The 23,679-nt window shown below is 37.8% G+C and overlaps 1 protein-coding gene across 2 annotated transcripts in view; it reads left to right on the top strand.

Annotated features, from left to right (window-relative positions):
* GPATCH2 (G-patch domain containing 2) overlaps positions 1-23,679 on the top strand; it is a 124,324-nt gene that overhangs the window by 78,665 nt on the left and 21,980 nt on the right. For both annotated transcript variants that reach the window (XM_065679863.1, XM_065679864.1), the window contains exons 6-8: positions 6,040-6,104; positions 8,318-8,357; positions 11,143-11,213. In XM_065679863.1, coding sequence (XP_065535935.1) covers positions 6,040-6,104; positions 8,318-8,357; positions 11,143-11,213 — 176 coding nt within the window. The remainder of the gene's footprint in view (positions 1-6,039; positions 6,105-8,317; positions 8,358-11,142; positions 11,214-23,679) is intronic.

Genomic DNA, 23,679 nt, shown 5'->3' on the forward strand with positions numbered 1-23,679 from the left:
GGTAATGAGGTTTTCATGCAAATGAGACATGACTGGTTCAGGACTTTAAGACCATGCCGAACTGTAGGTGCTACAGTAGGAGACCTTTCTGCAGCTAGGAGAGGAGATGAGTTCTGCCCATCTCAGTCTGGGGTTGCTAATCCTAACTGCTTCTCCAGTTGCTGGAAGTGTAGTAGTATGGAAAAGATGGGGCAGAAAGAATGACACCTTTCTGTGCTTCTGTCTGTTGTGTGTTTTCAGGGAGGTAAGACTGTGGGCTTCAGTGCAGTGTGGTAACAGGGCAATCTCTTTAACTGCAGTGTCTGGCCATTTGTTTTTCATGTAGTTAGACTTTATTAAACTGAAATCCCTTTCTCTTTTGAAATGAAAAAGGCATCACTGCAGTCTGCATTCTAGTCATAGTATTTTTCTTCTGGTTTCTGATAATAGTCAAATCAAACATTAACATGTCTATATTAATGGCTATATAGATTAGTGGAACTGGTGTCAGCATGTTTAAAATGAGGTTTGATGTATAAGTAAAATGAAAAGACGTTAAAACAAACTATTTAGCTTGAAGCTCCATTTATATGGTATATGTTTCAAACTAATAATCAGGGTTTACTCTGGGTCAGCATGTCATATCCCAGTGGTGTCTAGTGAGATGGAGGGTTGTCTTATATGTCAGCTAGATAACCTTGTGGACAATTCTGAGCAGTGGAGATAATGGGACTGAATTCTGAAATGAGGTAGAATTCTGAAATGGGGCAGAATTCAAAATGGGAGCTAGTAATATCAGAGTATAGTGTCATACATGAGCACTGTGCGGCTTCTTATGAAGGCAGTCACCTTTTGGCATCAGTAGTCGCTTATTTCTGACGGTAATCCTACTTGATAGAATGCAATTAAAATGTGGGAGAATGGCAAGTCAGGTACATATTCCTACAGAAAAATAAAGGAAGTAAAACAATTCCTTGCTACTGGTGCTATCTTTTTTTTTTATCTATTTTTTTCTATTTGAATACAGATACTGCACAATAATAGGTTTATTTTTCCATGTTTTGTGCAGCTTCTACTCTCCAAGTTGTGCTGTCCACAATTATTGTGTTTAAAAAAAAAAAAAATAAAGCTATTATGGTTTATTCTTCTTTTTTTTTCTTACTAAAATATGATTTTTATGTACTTTAAGGAAATTGTAGACTTTCATATTTCAGGTTTTTATTATTCTGTATTTTAGTGGTTTCAACTTTATAAATAAGGAAAAGGCACATTTATGAAAGTTATAGTTACATAGTCTCTGTTTTCATACCATCTCAGATGATGCAACAGTCTAACTCTGCATCAAAATCAAACCATTGATAACATAATTGAAATAATTCAGTATTAAAGTATATGCTATATAAGCAAATTACAGAATACTTGAGTTTAAGGTTTGTTTCACCTTTACAGGTAGCACAATATATCCTGCTGAGTGCCATAATCAGCTTTTAGGAAATGGACTTCTGCATGTATATATTCACAAGAATATATTTTGACAAATCGTAGAAGCGCCAGTATTAAAGGCATTTTTACTACTTTCCATTGTCTCACTCATTTGATGTTTGCTTTTAATTTTTAGCCATAGCATGAATTATTTAGCACTGACAAGAAGATTCTTTCTGTTAACATTTCTTCACACATTTGATAGCCACAGTTGTAACTCATAGCACAAGCTTAGTGACTTCTGTAGCCTTTGGTCAGCCAGTAGAGGCCACTCATAGCTTGCTGCTGAAGCTGGGCGGTGATTTGAAAATGAGGGGTTTGTTGCTGCATAGCTTTTTTAATCCACTCTGAGCAAGCTTATGCTGCTCTGAACTGTCTAACTTGTACCTGCAAAGAGTTCTGAGTTATTCTGCATATATATGTAAATGCATTTAATATTGACATTTTTTCTGTTTCCTGTAATAAGTCCTGTGGCAGTAGGAATAAAAATCACCTTCAGTATCATACCTTAATCAGTTGAAAGGAAATGCTTTGATGACATCCTTTGTTGTTGGTACAGTCTTTACTGACATTATATTACATTAATGAAGTAAAGAAAAACTATTACAGATTACAGAGAGGTGTCTTGTTTGTATGGGGTTTTTTTTTGTGTTTCCCAAATGAGGAGAGGAGCTGTAGAAAACAACTTCCCAAGGTCAAAACTGCAAGCCTGCAGCAGAGCAAAGAATTGAACCTGCCTCTCGGGTCAAGGCTAGTATCCCAATCAGTGCTCTGCTGTTTTCTTCTGTATGTATCACTGGGTGGGTAAGTTGATGATAATTTTACAAGTAAAAACATGATTTCAGTATTTTAGATCATTCTTAACTAATAAGGATACAGTCACAGCACTACTGAAATCAAAATCCTGTTCACTTCGGGGAAACTACAATGTCACCCTAAGAATAAGTTTTATATCCAAACAGACAGCTAAAATATAATACAGACCTTTTATATGCAGCATATTGCTACAGGATTTAATGAATAGCTCTTTGTACTGAAGGAAATTCAGTTTCATTTCAATAAAATGTGTTAAATGTTAGCTATTTGCAGAGTAATGGAGTAGCAAAATTTTGGCCATTGTTTTGTTGCCATAACATAGTTGTCTAATACGATTCAGAGAGCTGCCCTCACTGTTTTCCCTAATATAGAACGTTTAAGTAGTGATGCTGTGTCTGTGTGTTCGTCCAGTCCCGAGGAACTTTACCTTTTATCAAGGAGCTGTGAGCTGCTGTTGGACCAGTGCTGCCACATAGTATTATTTCACATTAAATATTAGGAATCTCAAACTCTCCTACTGACTTCCTTGCAGGTAGAACACATACACTTTTTGGTTTACCTGCTGCTTTCTCCATAGACCAAGTAATTTTTTTCCATTATCCACTAGTACTTATTTTCTCTGTTTTAGTAACTCCTGCACTGTTACCATATTACATACCTACAGGCAGTATGTATGCACTAATGTATATCATTACAATACATCATTAAGCTTATTCTGTTACCTGTTCCATAGTATATAAAAGCTAGTGTACGAAAAATAGTGTTGCTATTTAAAACAAGCAACCAAGCTTACATCCAGGCCAGTCTCTTTTCAATAGTCCTTTTTGTTTTACATTTATAGCTATCTTAAAAACAGCTGAGAAAAACTGTGTTATAGTAAAGATTTAAAAAGTAATTCTCTATTTTGCTTTGAAACATGAGATTTAAACCTTCCCTGTTTCTCTGAAAGAACAGTGCTCAATAGCAGACTTCTCTTTTAATCTCTGATACCATAGTTTTTCTTTTCCATGTGTTAATCATGCAGTAGGAAACTGTACATGAGGAGAGGTATTTTGATCAGTTGTGTGAAAAGAAATGTAGAGAAAACTATTAACAGTGTGTGAACTATTCAGCCAGTGAACCATGGCTATATGAAAACTTTGTGGAGTTTGAACATCCCTTAAAGGTAACCTCTACATTCAAGAGGTGCTTCTCTGGAATGGTCAGTTTGCGCCCTTCAGCAAGAGTGTGCTTGTAGAGGGAATAAAAATGTAATGGTAATGTCAAGCTATGGCAGTGATTCAGTAATGTATACTGTGAAAGCTGGTTTTATTTTCTTAGTTTTCTATGTTGCTCCAAATCAATTGCTTCTCTCTGCTGTGGAGACTCAGCAGATCTTTGGAGTAGATTTTTCTGGCAGTGAGATAGCTAGGAGGTGAAGATGAAGATGGATATTAGGTTTTGCTTTGGCTTTTGATACCCTAGATGAGTTTTACAAACAGAAATTCATTAGCATTAACATACAATAATCAGCATTCAGTTTCATGCAAAAATGTCTACTTATGCATTATTAACTTTAGTTTTACAGATCTGCTGTGGCTGTTTGGCTAACTGAAGCGATCTGGGGTGTACAAGAGAAACCTGAGCAGTATACTTTGATCAGTCATAACTGTATTCCAAGCAAGTTCATATTCTCTTATAATTCAGTGGAAAAACATATTTCTGTGGTTTAGATATTAGTTTAAAACTGGCAATTTATCAAGTGATTTTTCTTGAAATTTCCATGCTTATTAAATTTCAGATTATGTCTTTTGAGTAAGCTGGAAACTTAAACTTGTTTCCATAAGTATGGCTGCAGGTAAACAACCAATTTTAGCCTAGAAAATAGCTTTTGCTTCTGTCAACATGTTGTTTATTTTCTCCCTGAGATAAAAAGTTTAGTTTTCTGATATTTGTACCAAGATAAAGTCTGTAAACAAGATTAATATAGTGTGGAAAAGGTTGTCAGCAGCCCTGGCAAAGGAAATAAGTTGCCTCTACATAGAACATACTGTAAACTGAATAAAAGTGTCAGGTCCACCATGAGATAATGTGATCATGAACCTCTAACAAAGCATGACATAGGCACAGTTGGCTTTTCTTATAGCCACAGTGTAGAAAATGGATTACTATATTCCAGGGATACCCACTGGAATAGCATGAAAACCTCATTTTGAGATTAATGCAGGATGTAACTCTCAAGAGCTGAGCTACATGTTTACCTATAGCGTTAAAGTAACAGTTTAGTTATTAATCTTAAAATTTGGAAAATACATATTAAAATACCTGTTCATTTTTCTGCTTCTCCTTATGAACTGACATTTCTTGTTCTCGTTATTAGGTGAACTATGACACTGAGATAGTAATATTTGGTTACTGTTTTATTATTTCTTTATGACTTTACTGTTACATTATGTGGCTCTGTAAGGTCTCAATAAGTCTAATCAAACAGTAAATTCCAAAGGCAGGTAAAGCTGTACGTGCTCTTCTCCCATGTAGCTGCCATGATTTCCTCTACTGGAGATTTGTATGTTTGCATAGATTTTTCTGTAGTAAGGTATTACCAATTCCTTTCAATCACTATCAGCCAGAAATGTGACACCACTTTAGGGTTTCTCAGTTCAGCCCCAAGTGGCAGCATTCTTCAGGTCAAAGGAGCTGATTTTGGTCAAATACTTTTAACCATGTGGAGCTTTCAAGTTATTCAGTGAGTGTCCTTGAAAGTTTTCAAGACTTGGAGCTTCAACTGCCCTGGCTTTTATCCATTATGACGCCAGATGAATTAGGGACTTTTTCCTTTAAAAGTTGAGCACATTCTTCTTCTCATGAAGAGTAGGCTGCTTTTATCTGTGAATCTTCTGCCTATGTACTTCTGGTAAGCCTGAACCATCCAAATGTATCACTGAGGTTTTGTAGTCTCCTTTCAAAACTGGCAGAACGTCTGACTTCATTCCCACCTCTGGTCCTCTACTGACAATAAAGATATCTCCCAGAAATTGAAAATTTCTTCCTGCATTGTTTCCAACAGGAATAGTTGGTTCTTCAAACATGAGTTTCATCAGGTAGTCTCATTCTGCTGCTTTTACCTATCTGTATGTGCAGACAATTTAAGCAGATTGTAAAAATAAAAATAAAGTTCTTTTTATGCATTCTGGAGCAATACCAGAGTATAATCATCTGCAAAAGTCTGCATGTGCTATCATGCATTCTTAAGATCATTCTTCAGTTGAGCATATTACAGTTTTTTTGTTTCAGTATATATAAAGCACTAGACGAGGACTACAGTACAGTGTGATAAAGAGTATTTTATCTTTGCTTTCTCTCCTGCATCAACTTGTCATTTCAGAAGCTTTGTGCTGGAATACAAAGGTCAGAAGGTTTTTAATAAACTTATTGCTGTATTATCCTATCTATAAGTAATGAATTTCAAAACATTTAACTTTCATTTTTTGAAGGTAAAATCCTTTGTGAACTTTTCAAAAGGAACTTAGGCCCCTGACATCTGTGAACGTCTGATGTCTGACATCCAATCCGGATTGCACATAAAGGATTTTGGAAAATTTTGCATAGCACTTCCTGCATTCAGACTTTACTTAAAAATTGCAGCTATTTCTAATTGCATTTACTGTATTTAGTGTACTGTGTCTGGTTTGTATTCAGTGTTTCTGATGTTTTCTTAATAAGCAATCACTGTGTGCGTGTGCTGCCTCATGACTGAAAGGTTTGTTTTCTTTTTGCCGTTAGATAACTCCAGGACCAGGCGGTAGCAGGAAAACAGTTCACATGTCCCAGGATTGTCTTCACCATGAGTGAGTATCAGTGATAGGAGTTATAAGGGGGGTTTTTTTAGTAGTAGTAGTAGAAGTAGTAGAAGCAGCAGTATTAGTATTACTACTATTATTGCTATTATTATTGTTGTTTTTTGATTTACAGTATTACCTCTGTCCCAAAGCCACATTTTACAACTGTACAAACATGATAAAAGAGCCTGAACTCAGTTACAATCCTTATTTTTATTTAATAACAGTATTTATAATAGTTTGCAATTCATTTTGTGTTTCTTAAGGAAACATGAACTTCAGTGCTTTGCAAATGTGTTTTTATTAACTTGCTAGGTGTATGCTTTCCAAAAATGCAGCCTTTTTAAGGCTAGATAAACAAATACAGGTTGTTTTTAAAAAGATCTGCTTTATTTTTTTCCAAAGGGAAATTCAGAAATACCAAGCCTGTATATATGAAAATGAACATCGCATCTTTGAGTCTTAAACATGATGTATCATGAGAGGAATTAAGGTTATGAAAAATTCCTAGAAAAGACATTGAATTAATTGTTTAGACACATGTAAACAGGGAATGTCATTCAGTTTGTTTAGTTACTCCAGTGTGCCATTACTGTAAACTCTTATTTTGTTCAGCTGACAACATTTAGTAACATTATTTCTTGGTTATCTCTTTTGAATAATTACAATAAGATTAAATTTTCCTGTATTTTCCACATCAGAAATTTAAAACACAGACACACATGATTAGGAAAAAATGTATTTGGGGATACATTTTTAAGTTCTAACTTCTGTTAGAAGCACTCACTGTTTAAAACAAAACTTGCTAAAGCACAGATACTGCAAGCAGCAAATCCTCAGTAACAGCTGTTTTATACTGATCCACTTAACTTGCTAATGTGTGTGTTAACTAAAGCAGTTGTGATTTCATAAGTTATTTGTACCGTAAAGTAATTCAATTGGTATTGTATGGGGTTTACTTTTGTTGATTTTATTATAACAAATAAACCAATAATACTGTAAGTAAGTTAATGGACAAAATCATAAAAATCAGTGTAATGTGAATATCACTTCCTCATTACAAGAGGACTTATTCTTTATGAAGGGTTTTTAATGTCTAAATATGAGAGGCATTCAAATTATTTCAATACTTTTTTTTCAATAGAAATATGCTTTACTAATAATTTAGTCTGTGATCCACTGATTTGCCACAAACCAGCAGATCTTATGCAGAGGATATCCCAGTTGCTGCTCTTCCTTATTTGCTGTTGACATTGCTCAGAGACAAGATACTTGTCTATGTGGAATTTAGATCTAGCCCATTATATTTCTTACCTTCTTCGGCTTCTGGATGTTTGTGACTTTATTTGTTGGGTCACTCACAATAAAAGCTTAACAGCAGATAATGTGATGGTCTTTCTGAGCAGTACTTTAATGGCTGGAATTCTTTTATCCATTGCCCAAAACTTACTGCTTACGTGAGTAATATATAGGTGCAATATGTAATTTCAGATCCACCTTGTTTTAATTGTTTTTTCTTTCTCCTTTTCATTTTGCAAGTGTCAAGATTTACCCCAGGTTTGTGTAATGCTTAGTACAGCTACATTCAGATGTTAATTCAGTTCTATGTGATCGCAGTGTATGTGTGAACCCGTATTAGTATACTTTTACTGCTATTCAAAGTCACATTGTGAGTTCTTGTCCCTGCACACCAGTGTGTCTATGCAATAAGGATGCCAATAGTCAAAATTGTGCAATTATATAGAGATATTAATCCACAGAACTTACAGACTTTGAATTCACTTTAGATTCAAACTCAAACCTCAGTTTTTGAAATAATGCAATGTAACTACCAGGTAGTCTACAATTCTTGAAGATCTCTTCAGCTGTAATCATTAATAAGTAGCACTTCAGCACTAAATATGTAATTGCTTTTATTTATAGCACATTCATTACAGTGTCTTAAAATACTATCATTTATATAAAACTTTAGCTTGTTCGACAAAGTATAATTACCTGTAAAGCCAGTAGCTGCTCAGAAATGAAATCTGTGGTGCATTCTTTCAAAACTGTTACAGACTTAGAGAGTTCAATAAAAATATCCCATAAAAATAAAACATAGCCAAAGGCTGTATTTTCCTGGCAGACAATAAAATACTCAAAAGCACGCACGGACTGGTCATATGACAGCATGTGCTTTGTTAGTTATATTGTTAAACCTGTCTTTTCTTTTTCTCCCACAGCCACTGGTTTAGCCCTGGGGCTAGGAAGGAACATAGCCAGGTAAAGAACTGCTTTGATTGAGAACAGTTTGAGATGCATAAAGGTATTTAACTACCTCTGCTCCAGAGGTAGTGGGCTAATACTTTAACTTACTATAAACAAAACAGATATGATTTCATATTTTCTTGTAAGGAAGCATGTTAACAGCAGTGTCTTTCAGAAAGTACCTTAATTAAAAATCTTTAATTAGTCACTTAATTCCAGTTAAGTATCTTTTCAGTTTTATCAAGTTAAGTGAAAAGCCTGATTTTTTTTTTTTTGTTTTTTGTGAGTTTGTCAATTATAAGGTCTCCAAATGTTGTGTTTCTCAAAATGCTGGAAAGCAAAACATTTGACTCACAAAATCAAGAAATGCAGAGCAGTGACAAGAGCAGGCAGGCCTCTACAGAAAGATCTTCAATTCCACTTTTCTGTATTTCATTGGTTAAAACGACCACAGCTGTAAAAAAGAACTGTAAAGTCTCCATCATGGTGAAGGCCTCGGTGAAACCATGTCACCAGTTTTGTCTGCTGGGTCCCTACAGTGTAGTCCCTAGAAGGTCCAAGCCTAGAGATGTGGTTGAGGGAATGTGAAGGCATATTTAACATTTGTTTAGCAGCATGGCACTTATATCTTTAGTTTGTCGCAGACATGGAGACATACCTTACTTTATGGGTGGTAGTAAGTTCTAAACAGAACATACTGTCCCGGAACTATAAAATGTGAAAAAAAGTCTGGCTTTATTTCATAAATGTATAGTTAACTTCAACTATTCAGTAAAAGTAGCTGAATATATCATCAATGCATTGAGATTTAAGACTGAAGGTCTATAGATACTGGAATTCTATTATGAGATCTCCATGCAGCTTCTCTTCTCCAGACTGAACAGCCCCGATTTTCTTAGCCAATCTTTGTATGGGTAAAAAATCATGACTACATTTAAATATGAATTTTAAGAACCCTCATTCACTGATGTTAAGAAAATGGAAATATTATTTTACAAAAATATGTCAGAATAAGGTGCCTTACCTTTATATACCCTTCAGATTGCCTTTGAAAACCAGACTGGACAATTTTACTGCATCTGAGAACTAGATAGTGGAAATAATGAGGAGCATTCCCTATACAAGTAAGCTAGCTATAGCGAGCTGGGTACAAATTAATCAAATGCAATTTTATAGTTAGGTGTGAATTTTTTGCAGTCCATACTCATGTACAACACATCAGCCAAGTCATAAAGTTCGTAATTTCCTGCTTATCAGTGGACTTTTAAATGTGTTTGCAGTGAATATTCATAAAATCATAGAATCATAGAATAGTTAGGGTTGGAAAGGAGCTCAAGATCATCTAGTTCCAACCCCCACACCATGGGCAGGGACACCTCACACTGAACCATCCCACCCAAGGCTTCATCCAGCCTGGCCTTGAACACCGCCAGGGATGGAGCACTCACAACCTCCCTGGGCAACCCATTCCAGTGCCTCACCACCCTAACAGGAAAGAATTTCCTCCTTATATCCAATCTAAACTTCCTCTGTTTAAGTTTTAACCCGTTACCCCTTGTCCTGTCACTACAGTCCCTGACAAAGAGTCCCTCCCCAGCATCCCTATAGGCCCTCTTCAGGTACTGGAAGGCTGCTATGAGGTCTCCACGCAGCCTTCTCTTCTCCAGGCTGAACAGCCCCAACTTTTTCAGCCTGTATTCATACGGGAGGTGCTCCAGTCCCCTCATCATCCTCGTGGCCCTCCTCTGGACTTGTTCCAGCAGTTCTATGTCCTTTTCATGTTGAGGACACCAGAACTGCACACAATACTCCAGGTGAGGTCTCACAAGAGCAGAGTAGAGGGGCAGGATCACCTCCTTCGACCTGCTGATCATGCTCCTTTTGATGCAGCCCAGGATACGGTTGGCTTTCTGGGCTGCGAGCGCACACTGCCGGCTCATGTTCATTTTCTCATTGACCAGCACCCCCAAGTCCTTCTCTGCAGGGCCGCTCTGAATCTGTAATCAGCTTCTAAAACAGTCTTTCAGTCTATACTTTCTTCAATATAGATTCAAGAAATATTTGTAGGTTTTATACTGTCTAGTTTTAATTTCTTTGGTGTAAATTTGACACTACAACACAACAACAGTAAAGTTGTTCTTTATGGTTGCTGCTTTACACATGCTGACAAATATAATGCTGGAAATAGATTTCTCAGTATTGGAGATAGTTTGAATGAAAAGCCATCCAGGTCTAAAAATAAATAAAAGAATAAATAGGAGCTTGTTTCAGAAGCTGAGTCACCATTTCAGTTCAAATGAATCCTTCATTGTTCCTACTCCCCCACTGTTCTGGGAAGCTTTAATACCCTGGGTTTGTTAATTCTGCAACTTTCAAATTACAAAAGCTCCTGGGGCTTAGAAGAGTTTATAACTGTTTCATAACGGCTTAGGTACAAGTGCCAGCCTGAATAGTTTTTCATAATTTAAGTGTTCTTCAACATACTTAATTATAAAATTTTGAAAATTGAAATTGTGGAAATCATAAAATTTTACTGATGTGTTGACTGTGAAATTGTGAATTGCATATTAATATGCTTTGAGAATGATTTAATTTTTACGTATTCAATTACTTGGTGGATGTTTCCTGAAATATTCTCTCTTACTGTAAAATCCTATTAATATCCATCCCTTTTAGAGTCTTGGGGCAGAACTATTGATAGATTACTTAAGAGGGGAAAGAATGACATTATCAGGATAAAATTTCTAGAAAGAAATAAAGGCTTTGCTTGTGAGACTCTTCTGAACGTTCTTTTTAATAGCTTCAGCTCTTGCGAGACAACCGCTCAGAGAGAGGACACAAGAAAAACAGCTCTGTAAAAACAGCAAGCAGGTAAGTTAATACTGCTGCAGTCATTAAAACTGTGCATTAACTTGTTGACTTTGTTACTCAACATTTTATATAAGAAATTACACCATTCTTTTGAGGTATTTTCAGAGGTCTTTTTTGTGTGATTTTATTGAAAGGATTTCTTTTATATGACATAATCTTTGCCTAACATGGGTATTAGACTTTATTGGTGACTATATCCAACTACACTGACTAAACTTAATCACTTTGGTAAACATCAGAATTAAATGGATGCCAAACTAACGTTTGTGCTTCTGGCATGTAAGTTAAGTGCTGAAAATGGATAAAATCACCATTATGCATACATGATTTTAAAATCAAGAACATAACTCAAATGCTGTAACACTTAAATTGTTCTTATATCACAGTTTGACTATAAAAATGTAATTGTGAAGACTTACTAAAAACAATTCTAGTTCTATCCTCCAGCTTCTTTCCACCCCTTCAGAAGTCAAAATATTCAGTGCTGAACTGATGGGCACTGGTCTAGGAGTCTGTTTCTAGAGGAATATTTTGTTACCCAATGAATCTATTCTGCCAAATAATTATTTAATTATAGGTTTGTTTGTTGTAAATGGGAAACCACAGAAGTGTTTCCTTTGCTAGGCACACACCGGACATGATTTTTATTGTTCTGTAAAGATGACTATGTGCTATCAAGTTACTTTTTGAACAAACTTACAATAGATTTATGTATTCAGGTTAGACCTAAGGAAGAAGTTCTTTACTGTGAGGGTAGTGAGGCACCGGCTCAGGTTGCCCAAGGAATTTGTGAATGCTCCATCCCTGGCACAGTTCAAGGCCAGGTTGGACAGTGTTGAGCACCATGGTCTAGTGTGCGGCATCCCTGCCCATGGCAGAGGGTTGGAACTAGATGATCTTAAGGTTGCCCCTCTGTTCAAGAAGGACAGGGAATTGCTTGAAGGAGTCCAGCGCAGAGCCACAAAGATGATTAAGGGAGTGGAACATCTCCCTTATGAGGAGAGGCTTATGAGCTCTCTTATGAGGGAGCTGGGTCTCTTTAGCTTGGAGAAGAGGAGACTGAGGGGTGACCTCATCAATGTTTACAAATATGTAAAGGGTAGGTGTCAGGATGATGGAGCTAGGCTTTTTTCAGTGATATCCAGTGATAGGACAAGGGGCAATGGGTGTAAACTGGAGCATAGGAAGTTCCACGTTAACATCAGGAAGAACTTCTTTACTGTAAGAGTGACAGAGCACTGGAACAGGTTGCCCAGGGGGGTTGTGGAGTCTCCTACACTGGAGATATTCAAGGCCCGCCTGGACAAGTTCCTGTGTGATGTACTGTAGGTTACCCTGCTCTTGCAGGGGGGTTGGACTAGATGATCTTTTGAGGTCCCTTCCAACCCTTGGGATTCTGTGATTCTTGAGGTGCCATGCTTGACCTTGTGCTCACCAACAGGGAAGGGCTCGTTGAGAATGTGGTGCTCCAGGGCAGCCTTGGAAGCAGCGATCACGACATGATCGAATTTGAGATCCCCAGGACAGTGAGAAGAGCTTGTAGCTTGTAGCTTGTAGCAAGCTCACTGCCCTGGACTTCAAAAGAGCAGACTTCGGCCTCTTCAGGAACCTGCTTAGTAAGGTTCCATGGGATATAGTCCTGGAGGGCAGGGAGGCCCAAGACTCTTGGTTGATATTCAAGGATCACCTGCTACAAGCTCTGGAGTGCTGCATCCCACCTAGAAGGAAGTGCAGCAGGAGGGCCAGGAGACCTCCTTGGATGGATAAGGAGCTGCTGAGGAAAATTCAAAGGAAAAAAGAGGCTTATAAAAAATGGAAGCAAGGACAGGCGGCCTGGGTAGAGTACAGGGATGTTGTGTGGGAAGCTAGGGACCAGGTTAGGAAGAGTAAGGCCCAGTTAGAATTAAACTTGGCCAGGGATGTTAAGGATAACAGGAAGGGATTCTACAGGTACATAGCAAACAAAAAACAGACTAGGGACAACATAGGCCCCCTGAGGAAGCTCTCGAGAGAGCTGGCTACTCTGGATTTGGAGAAGGCTGAGGTTCTGAATGACTTCTTTGCCTTGGTCTTCACTGGCAAAGGCTCTGACTGCACCACCCAAGTATCAGAAGGCAGACGCAGGGACTGTGAGAACGAAGACCTTGGGCCCACTGTGGGAGAGGATCTGGTTCGAGACCATCTTAAAAATCTGAACACGCACAAGTCCGTGGGACCTGATGGAATCCATCCGCGGGTCCTGAAGGAGCTGGCGAGTGAAGTTGTTAAGCCAGTGGCCATCATGTTTGAAAAATCATGGCAGTCAGGTGAAGTTCCCGACGACTGGAAAAAGGGAAATATAACCCCCATTTTCCAGAAGGGGAAAATGGAAGACCCGGGGAATTACAGACCAGTCAGTCTCACCTCTGTGCCTGGCAAAATCTTGGAGCAGATTCTCCTGGATGGCATGCTAAGGCACACGAAAAACAACAAGGTGGTTGGTGACAGCCAGCATGGCTTCACTAAGGGGAAATCCTGCCTGACCAATTTGGTGGCCTTCTATGATGGGGCTACAGAATTGATGGATAAGGGTAAAGCAGTTGACGTCATCTACCTGTACTTGGGCAAAGCGTTTGACACTGTCCCACAAGACATCCTTCTCTTTAAATTGGAGAGATATCAATTTGATGGATGGACCACTCGGTGGATAAAGAACTGGCTGGATGGCCGCACACAAAGAGTTGTGGTCAATGGCTCAGTGTCCGTCTGGAGACCAGTAACAAGTGGTGTCCCTCAAGGATCAGTGTTGGGACCGGTCTTGTTTAACATCTTCATCGCTGACGTGGACAGTGGGATTGAGTACGCCCTCAGCAAGTTTGCCGATGACACCAAGCTGTGTGGTCCGGTTGATACGTTGGAGGGAAGGAATGCCATCCACAGGGACCTTGACAAGCTTGTGAGGTGGGCTGATGCCAACCTTATGAAGTTCAGCCATGACAAGTGCAAGGTCCTGCACCTGGGTTGGAGCAATCCCAGGCATAGCTACAGATTGGGCAAAGAAGAGATTCAGAGCGGCCCTGCGGAGAAGGACTTAGGTAGGGGTGCTGGTCAATGAGAAAATGAACCTGAGCTGGCAGTGTGTGCTCGCAGCCCAGAAAGCCAACCGTATCCTGGGCTGCATCAAAAGGAGCGTGACCAGCAGGTCGAAGGAGGTGATCCTGCCCCTCTACTCTGCACTTGTGAGACCTCACGTGGAGTATTGTGTGCAGTTCTGGTGTCCTCAACATGAAAAGGACACGGAACTGTTGGAACAAGTCCAGAGGAGGGCCACAAGGATGATCAGAGGACTGGAGCACCTCTCGTATGAAGATAGGCTGAGGAAGTTGGGGCTGTTGAGCCTGGAGAAGAGAAGGCTGCATGGAGACCTCATAGCAGCCTTCCGGTATCTGAAGGGGGCCTATAGGGATGCTGGGGAGGGTCTCTTCATCAGGGACTGTAGTGACAGGACAAGGGGTAACGGGTTAAAACTTAAACAGGGGAAGTTTAGATTGGATATAAGGAGGAAATTCTTTCTTGTTAGGGTGGTGAGGCACTGGAATGGGTTGCCCAGGGAGGTTGTGAGTGCTCCATCCCTGGCAGTGTTCAAGGCCAGGTTGGATGAAGCCTTGGGTGGGATGGTTCAGTGTGAGGTGTCCCTGCCCATGGTGTGGGGGTTGGAACTAGATGATCTTGAGCTCCTTTCCAACCCTAACTATTCTATGATTCTTTCCAACCCAAACCATTCGGATTCTATATCATCATGTAATATGATGGTTTTGAGACAGACAGTTGTCTTTCAGACACTTGTCTTTTTTTTTTTCAGGATGATCACATATATGCTAAGGTTTTTATACTGTTAAATGCTTGCTTTGATGAATACCTGGAAAGGGAGACCAATACATCTTCCAAAAATATGTATATTAAATATTAATCTAGTTTATTGTGTATAAGTTTTGGTTACATACTCTAAAATTTTGGTTGTGCAAGTGTTGGTCATTCATCTTCAGAAATTTTTATTATCTTCATTTATTAAACCTTTTATATTAAGCCAAAAAATTAAATCATATTTTTCTCAGAATTTTAGAATGAGTTCAGTTTAGGTATGAACCTTCACCACAAATGCACTCTTACTATTGGGCTGCTTACATGAAACTGAGAGTATAAAATAGATTAAAAGAGAGCAGTAAGAAACACATCATATTTAAAGTCAGTTTAGGATCTTTTCTATGCTGTAGCAATGTGAAATGGTGCCTGAGGTATTTGAAATCATAACTTCGGTGTTTGTTTTTCTGACCAGTGAAGCTCTTGGGAAGTTATTGCTACCTATACAAACAGTTGAGTTTTCTAAAGTGGCCTTAAATACCTGAAGAGGTCTTCAGCCTTTCTTTATGCCCAATCAGCAATATGTTAGTAGACTGTTATTCCAATAAACATCTGGCAAGGTGGTGTGAAAGCAATAGGTGGCAAATCCAAGACTGAAGACTAACCTTTTCCATAAAATAGCTGTAATATTAAAGTAAAACTTACATAATCCATTGTTACAATGTACATAAAGCCACAGTATCTTATAATAATGCAATACCCTTAAAAACAGCAAGGTCACTTGCTAATGTTTCCTAGTACCATCATCTCTGTTTTCAAAGGCTTTTTCCTCCAGATGGATTCGGGTTATTTCAAAATTATTATTTGTGCTGTATATCAGAAACACAGTTATCTATGCCTACCACAGAAACTTCACTGATAGTTCTTTAAAGTGGCTCAAAGAAAAATTCTCAGACTTCTATGATAATGATATTTTTAACAGGCCATCTGCTGTCTTAGAATATCAAGTAATATGCATCTTATTTACAAGGCATATACTGAACAAATTTTAATATCCTTTCTACAGTTTAGCTGTTGAAAATAAGGATTTGCACAATGTGCAAACATTTCTTCTCTCAGGCCAGTCGCATGCCTCGTGACTACTTTCTCCCTGTACTTTGTGTTCTGTAATCTAATATTTTGCTTTTTATCAAAAGCTGTTACAGTCAAAATAGTGAATTCCAGACATATAAGAACAACACAGGACAATTACGTGTGTTCATAGTACCTATCCTTATTTGATTCAAGACAATTCCTCTGACAGGGTGGCTGGAGCCAGATGATCTTTAAGGTCCTTTCCAACCCTAACCACTCTGTGAATCTCTTCCTTACAAAAGAAATTCATAGTGCATAGTGACATATGTCACATTTATCTGTGGTTAATACTGAAAGCTGATTTTCTTATGACTTAATTTTAAATCAACACTTCTACCAAAAGGGTTAATCTTAGTTTCAGCAGACAGTACAGAGAAGGAAAATGTTTCTGCTTAACAAGGTACCCATAGAAATTACTGGTTTGATAGCAAATTATGTTCACAGAGTTAATAATATGGTAAACATCAGCTTATTTGCAAATGTGCATCTTCATTACTCTGTATGAAGTCTTAAAATGGAAATCTGTCATTTAGATTTTTGCATGGGCCCAAATACTTTAAAACCCGGTAAACTGGGTTTAATTTGGTAAACAATGATACCAGTCAAATGTGACAAGGTAAAGTTACAGAATAAGTAACTTTGTAGGAAATCCTTCATTGTTTTAGTGTGCTACATGCATATGCAGTTACATCTTCTTTTAAAAGCAAGTGTTTACTCACACCGGAAAGTCTGAACCTTTCTAAAATTGACTCTAAATTAGTTCTTGCATGTGTTGAACTATTACAGTTTACATGTCAAAGTAGTTCAGGTGAACAACCCCTTAAAAAGAGGCATACATAAAGTAATAGCTGTGACCTTATATTGTCTCACTGCTGCTAAATGCAGTGATAGAACAGCAGCGGCAGGTAAGTATCGGACATTCTATAAGGTTATTGTACTTTTCGATAGTACAGTTTAATCTGCTTTTATTGCAAGACTGAGTTTCTCTGGGTCTTTCTTTGTATAGTTTTCACACAACTTTATTAGTTTTCTGTTCTGGAAGACCTTTTATCTGTTTTCTGTGTGTGTAAGAGATACATATGTACACACATTTTTTTCTGTGCTTTCCTTGACTTTTCTTACCCATTTTGGATGGCTGAACCCAGTTCTTGTGTCAGCATGTAGACAACATGTAAATGCCCATATTATATTAGATCAGTCACTTGTGGAATAATTTACTCTGCAAATGCATCAGAAAGGTGTGGAGCTCTAAGCATGGTAGTGGTCTGCAGCTATCTGTGGTAGAATAATACTGATACTTTCTGGGTGAGCTTTACTATACTGGGTTGCTTGTCTTAGGTTTGTTCTGTCAAAATTAATAATAATGAGCCAGTCCTCTATAAAGTAACATGAACTTTTACCAGTGGCAAGATAATTGGATTGTTGAGAACTGTTGATATGGCTACTCATGAACCAAGGAGGGTTACAGTCCTGCACCACAAAACTTAGAACCTAGATAGATTATGTTATGCTGATGCATGTCAGCACGTGTGTTCTTCTGTATCTGACATATTTAAAAATATACATCTATTTACGATACCTTTATAGATAAGGTTTAATCTAAAAAGATATATTTTCCCATTATTTAAATTATATAACCAGTACTAAATAATACTGGGTTAGAAGCTGCATTGATTTCTCCCTTTACTGCCTTGAAAAAGTTCTCTGTTTACATTATCTCTGCATTAGGACAGGAACAATCCCCTCCCCAGTCCAGCTGCACTGCTTAAAGGTATTAATTCTTTCTTGTTTTCACCGTACTCTTTCACCACTAAAGAAGTTTTCTTGTCTGCATGTTTTAATATGCTTCAGATAAAACCAGCCTGGTTAGCTCAACTCACCTATTTAAATTAAATTGGCTGGTGTTGTACAAACCATATTAGTGAGAGCTCACATGATTTCTTCCTCCAGCAGAGCTGTGGAGATGATAATCTCCAGCAGATGTGTGATAAAAAATAGCTTGGAATAGTAATGTCTTCATCTGGCACAGTTGTTAGCAGACCAAATGTCTGTCTGCAGCCCGAGGCTGTGGGCAAACAATTGACTATGATTGAGTTATGGTGAGTTAACAAGTTGCTGCTTGGCAGCTGAACTGCCATAGCTGATCATGCACTCACTGTTTGCCTGCTCCCGTCATGAGGTAAAACACAGTATCTGAAGTCACCTTTGTAAAATGTTATGAAAACGAGTCCTACCTAAAGAAGATTCCCCAAGGCTATGAGATTCCTTTGGTCAGCAATGAAGACAGCACTGAATGGTATTTAGCTGAGTTGCTGTAACATGATTTTGAACATGTGATTATATTATTAAGTATATGGGGCACATCCATCATACAGCTGTCTGCCTGTCTCAATATTTAATGTATTCATCCTCACAATACCCTTATGAAGTTATGAAGTACTTTTATTCTCATTTGACAGAATAACTGGAGTACTTAAGCAACTTCATATTTTGCCCTTGGTCATACAGTTGTTACCATAACTGGTTAATTTATGCTGTAATCTAAAAGCAAGAGATTTGTAGATTGGGGTAACAGCAGACTACTGAATAAGTTAAGCTTGTGTAATTATTTCTTCTACTGTGCATAATGGCCTTGTATCATATTGCTTTTAGAGTGTGTTCCTGTTAAGTATCATTCATTATTTTATCTACGTACTTATTTTTTCTTACTGTACTATGAGTAGAATTTATGGCACATGCATGAATTGAGAAACTGAAAACAGTGCCCAAATTTTCACCACTTATAATTTGGGGGGGGATCATATCTTGATAATTCTGTGTGTTTGGAAAGCCAAAAAATGCTCCCCCATAAGTCTTTAAAACAAAAAGCATCTATTTGTAATTCTTACATAGTTAAGTTCTGGCTTGAAAGAAGGCTAAGTTACACTCATGAAAGTTGGAGTTAGAATTACAGAAGTTGGGTTTCTACTAGCTAACGGATGCTGGGTTAACAATCTGATCAGCAGCTTACTATGAACAAGTCAGACACTTCTTGTGGCTGCAAAGAAGACTATGGCTTGAAGAAGAGGTGTGGTACCTTGATACGTCTTTTAAAAACATCAGGAGCCACTTGCTCAGCCATTACTATAAAGCGATAGGAGGACTGTGTGTCAGTTATACAGTGATTGCCTGTTGCTTGTGTGTCATACAGTGTTCGCCTGTTGCTTCTCTATTTTGAGACGGCAAGGAGACTTTGAAGTCTTCTCCTGTCATGGTGAACAGCACAGACTGCAATACGGGTCTTTGCACATCTGGAGGAGACATTCAGGAAAGCAGACTCTAGAAGCAGTATGATGAGGGTTACATAAAGGGAATAGTGCTAAATGCTACTAAATGGTGAGGAGATCATGAGAGCTTTTCAAAAGTGTGTTATTGCTTTGGTTAGAAATACAACCTTCTGTCTTTCCCAGTTTGGAGGGGGAACCCCTGTTTGTACATTTGGTTACTTTTCATCTGATGATACAGATCATGATATTTCTTTACACGGATGTGACAGCATTACAGCTGCTCTTTATTTGATCTTCTATAAAAACAAAGATGTGCAAGGATTCTATCTGCTCCCTCTTTCCCACCGTGTCATCTGTTGTTTGGGAAAGAATCCTAATTTGCCACAGATACAAAACTATTTGTTGAGTTGCAGGTTTGCCAAAAATAAATGAAACCATTAATTACTACGTTTTTTGAGCAGCTGTTAATGGATTGGGATAAGAAAACTGTACATTAGACTACTGGTTAATTACAAGAACTGTAATTGTTTAATGTGGCTTTTGCAGAATGAAATTACGATACCAGAGGAGATAAATTCAGCCAGGTTTTGAAAATGATACATGAAAAAGTGCACATACTTACACTGCAGTGAAGCTGAGGAATGCAGAGCTGGTTTACTGGGTGATTCACTTCTGCCATCACATGAACATGTATTCTCAACAAAAATACTTTAAAATGAAGTAATATTTAAACATGCTTTTTAATTCAAGTGTAAAATTATTAATGGTAGTAAGTTAATATCTTGTAACCCCAGAGCTAATAATGCAGGAGATTCAGATATAGCATTAAAATCCAAATGTGTTTACATTATTAGAAATTAACAACTAAGCAGTTTTATCTCTTCTTCGGAGTGCCATGAAGCAGTAACTGTACTGTTATTATTGGTGCTTAATAATATTTGCAGTTCCAGATTAAATTATATGAATGTTTGAGGACACATTGTTTTCCTCCCCTGCTGTCACCCTCGAGGAACGACATTATTCCAGTTTGGTATTTCTCTTCTCTGGAAAGAGTACAAGGTGGTGCCATTTTGGAAGAGGGCAATTCCTGGTTGAGTTTGCTATACTGTGGCCTTATTTTTAAGGTGCCAGCAAGATTTTCACTTGGGAGAGGGGGACGGGGTGATGACAGTTCTATTGTCATTTCGGAGTGGAGACAGTATGTGATGCTTTAATTTTATGGAAAACTTTAAGCCTCAGTAGTGATTCACCACACAGGCACATGAAAGCTGCATATCACAGACATAAGGATGAGTAGGCATGCATGAAGGAAAGGTGGGTTTGCCTCTTTCTGATCTTACTGTAAATTAAACTGCTAGTGCAGTTTTTACATTGAGTTCTGATTCGGAGAAAACTCCAGGAACAAACTTGCCAACAAAGGTTTCAAGCTGACAAGCAGGTATTCTTTATTGCGCCGCCGGGAGACACGGGGGAGAGCTCCTCCTAACGTGTGTCTCTCTGTTGCTACACGAGCCGTCCTTATATAGTCCCTGGGCATACATACATTACGTCATTTTCCAGAAAGTTCCCTGCATGCGTACAGAATTGTGGTGGTGGTCTCTGAGGGTCGTTTACTTCTTCCAACAATCTTCATCACTTCTGGCAGCCTTTGGAGCACGCACAGTAGATGCTCATACCAGTTTAATTGGTTCATTATCACAGGAGACATAATAATCCTCCTGTCCTCCTACCTATCAGTTAGTTTAACTGTAGCCCATCCTGGACACCTGCCATTCCCAGATACTCCTTATCCCTGTGTCCTCTTCTTTTACTAATACTAATCTTTGAAGGGATCTCTGAATCTCAGATACGTAAAACAGCATCCAGTGGTGCATGTTCACTAAAATTTAGAACCATAGACACGCTGTCTTCTATTCAGACTATGGTTTTGTATAAGGAGAGAAAGAGTTTTGGAGAAAATTTGAGTAGTTTGTTTCAAATTACATCATTTTCATGTTTATTTTCTTTGTTGCTATTTTGAGATTTTGGTCATTTGTCATAACAATACATTTCACGCTGTCTGGAAGCTAACACTCAGTAACTGTCCTAGCCAAAGGGAAGTAAAGGGCGCAGTTCAGCCTGCTGATTTCTGGATTTTGGAATTAGTTTTGCCATTCCCCTGTTACTTTATACGCATATTTTAGAAGTATTGATATTGCTAATTAATAATACAGAGCATATAGACATAAGTGAAGCTTTTGCTATTAAAGAATTTTGAAACTAAAAAAGACCAAAAAGTCAATGTTTCTTTAACTTACCTGCTCTGTTTTGTTATTAGAAAGTCAAATTTTGCATTCACTCCTACACAGACAGACCCCTTGTACTCAGTGGAGCTCTATGACAATTACTGAGGGGAATGGGTGCAGAGTGTTAAGGAGTATAATTAGCTTATTGTTCAGTCTCAGCTTTAGGGACTTTTTTACATCCCAACTTGCATAGAATTGTTTCTTTATCAGATTGACTGAATTATAACTGTACTGTCTTGCCCAGTGAGATTGTTTGAAGTGTTGTTTCTCTAGTATTAAAAATAGGGAAGTGAAAGAGACTAAGGAGAGTGATGTTGGGGTCCAGCCGCAGAGCTGTTATTTTGTTGGAACTGATTGGAAGGCAGTAGGATAAGGACTTATCACAATAGTTGTAATATGACAAAAAGCATATGAATCATGGGTCCAGATCTAGGTCTGAATGGTTAAAAATCATTACATTGTGCTGCCTGTTTTCCTATGGTAATTGAAATATTGGTCTCTTACGGTGCACCAAATGCATTCCACTGGGCCATGCTTGCTCACCTTCTCAGCACAGAGGTGAAGAAATTACTATACAGTCTGAGTGTTAAGTGCTTCCAACCTGATAAGACATTTTCTTTCTTCCATTTGGAGCTTCTGTAATAGATTCTTGGATTTTTAGTATTGCTTTTTGTTTCATACCTGATTTAAATGTAAAGGATTTTTAATATGATGATAATGTTTGGAATAATTTATCCTAACTCTATACAAATGTAATCCAGAACTTTAAGATGTGGGTTTTTTTAGATTCTTTTCAATGAAATACATTTGTCCTGCACTGAGTTTATTTAGTGAATGTCATACTTAGTAAATAAATATGTATCCAGAAATACCTGGAAGAAATAGTGTAGCTGACCTATCAAGTCCTTCTGTTGATCTGTTCAAGCCCATGGTGACTGCTCAAGACATAAAGATACTTTCCAAATCATTTCAGAGCTGGATTGGGGCCCATATGTCTTGGGTATCAACAATGTTGTCATGAGATAAAGAAGAAACCAAACAATATTTGCATTAGAATTTGTAAAACTATATTGTCATGTAACAGGATGGTATTCTATTATTACAATTGATTTTCTAGCTGTTTCACTATTACATGAATATGAGCGTTATTTTTATGAGGTGTTGCTTGACACAGAACACTAATGGAACTTGCTGTTAAAAACCATTTAGAAATATTCTGAATGAATATAAAATTTATATTCTGAACTAGTATAAATACTCATTTCCTGTCTTGAAAATAGGAAATCATGTCATTTGTTGGAAGAAAACTGTAAGTTCTAGCTATTTAATTTTTAACAAAAGTGGATTTTGGGGATTTATTCCCTCAGAGTTCCTTCATGACTTGTTTGTACACCAAGATACTGGTTTGGATTTGCCTTTGTGTAATTCATATACTTTTGATCAATTCCAACTCATGCCCAATTATATTACACTAAATTAACATAATTCAGCAGATGTTGATATTTAAATGTTTTCTGGCATTCACATCTTGGACAGCTGTCTTAGAGCTTGGGGAAAAGGCAAACATTTAGAGTTAAATGCTGAACATATGTTTAAATTACTAATTAGAAACAAGAAAAAACACAATGCATTATCCTTTCTGAGGGCAGTAGGCATCTAGGAGGGGAAAAATTTTTTAGAGGATGAATTCACGAATGAAGTACAAACATGACTTGAGACTGGGTGTCAAAACATATGTAGTGATGCAAGTTTTCATTTTCCAGTGTGTCTGGTAAAGTTATACAGGATGGAGTTGAATGTGTAGATTCGTAGAGTTCAGGTAAATTTTGGGTGACTGCTGTGTCTGAATGACACTTGAAAGTGCTGAAAGAGATAGCAAAAAAAGAACATATTAGGATATAGTGGTAGGTGATGAGGTAATCTGATAGGGCCAGGGGAAGA

This window comes from Lathamus discolor, chromosome 5 (genome assembly GCF_037157495.1).
Source record: "Lathamus discolor isolate bLatDis1 chromosome 5, bLatDis1.hap1, whole genome shotgun sequence".
NCBI classification, from domain to species: Eukaryota; Metazoa; Chordata; class Aves; order Psittaciformes; family Psittacidae; genus Lathamus; species Lathamus discolor.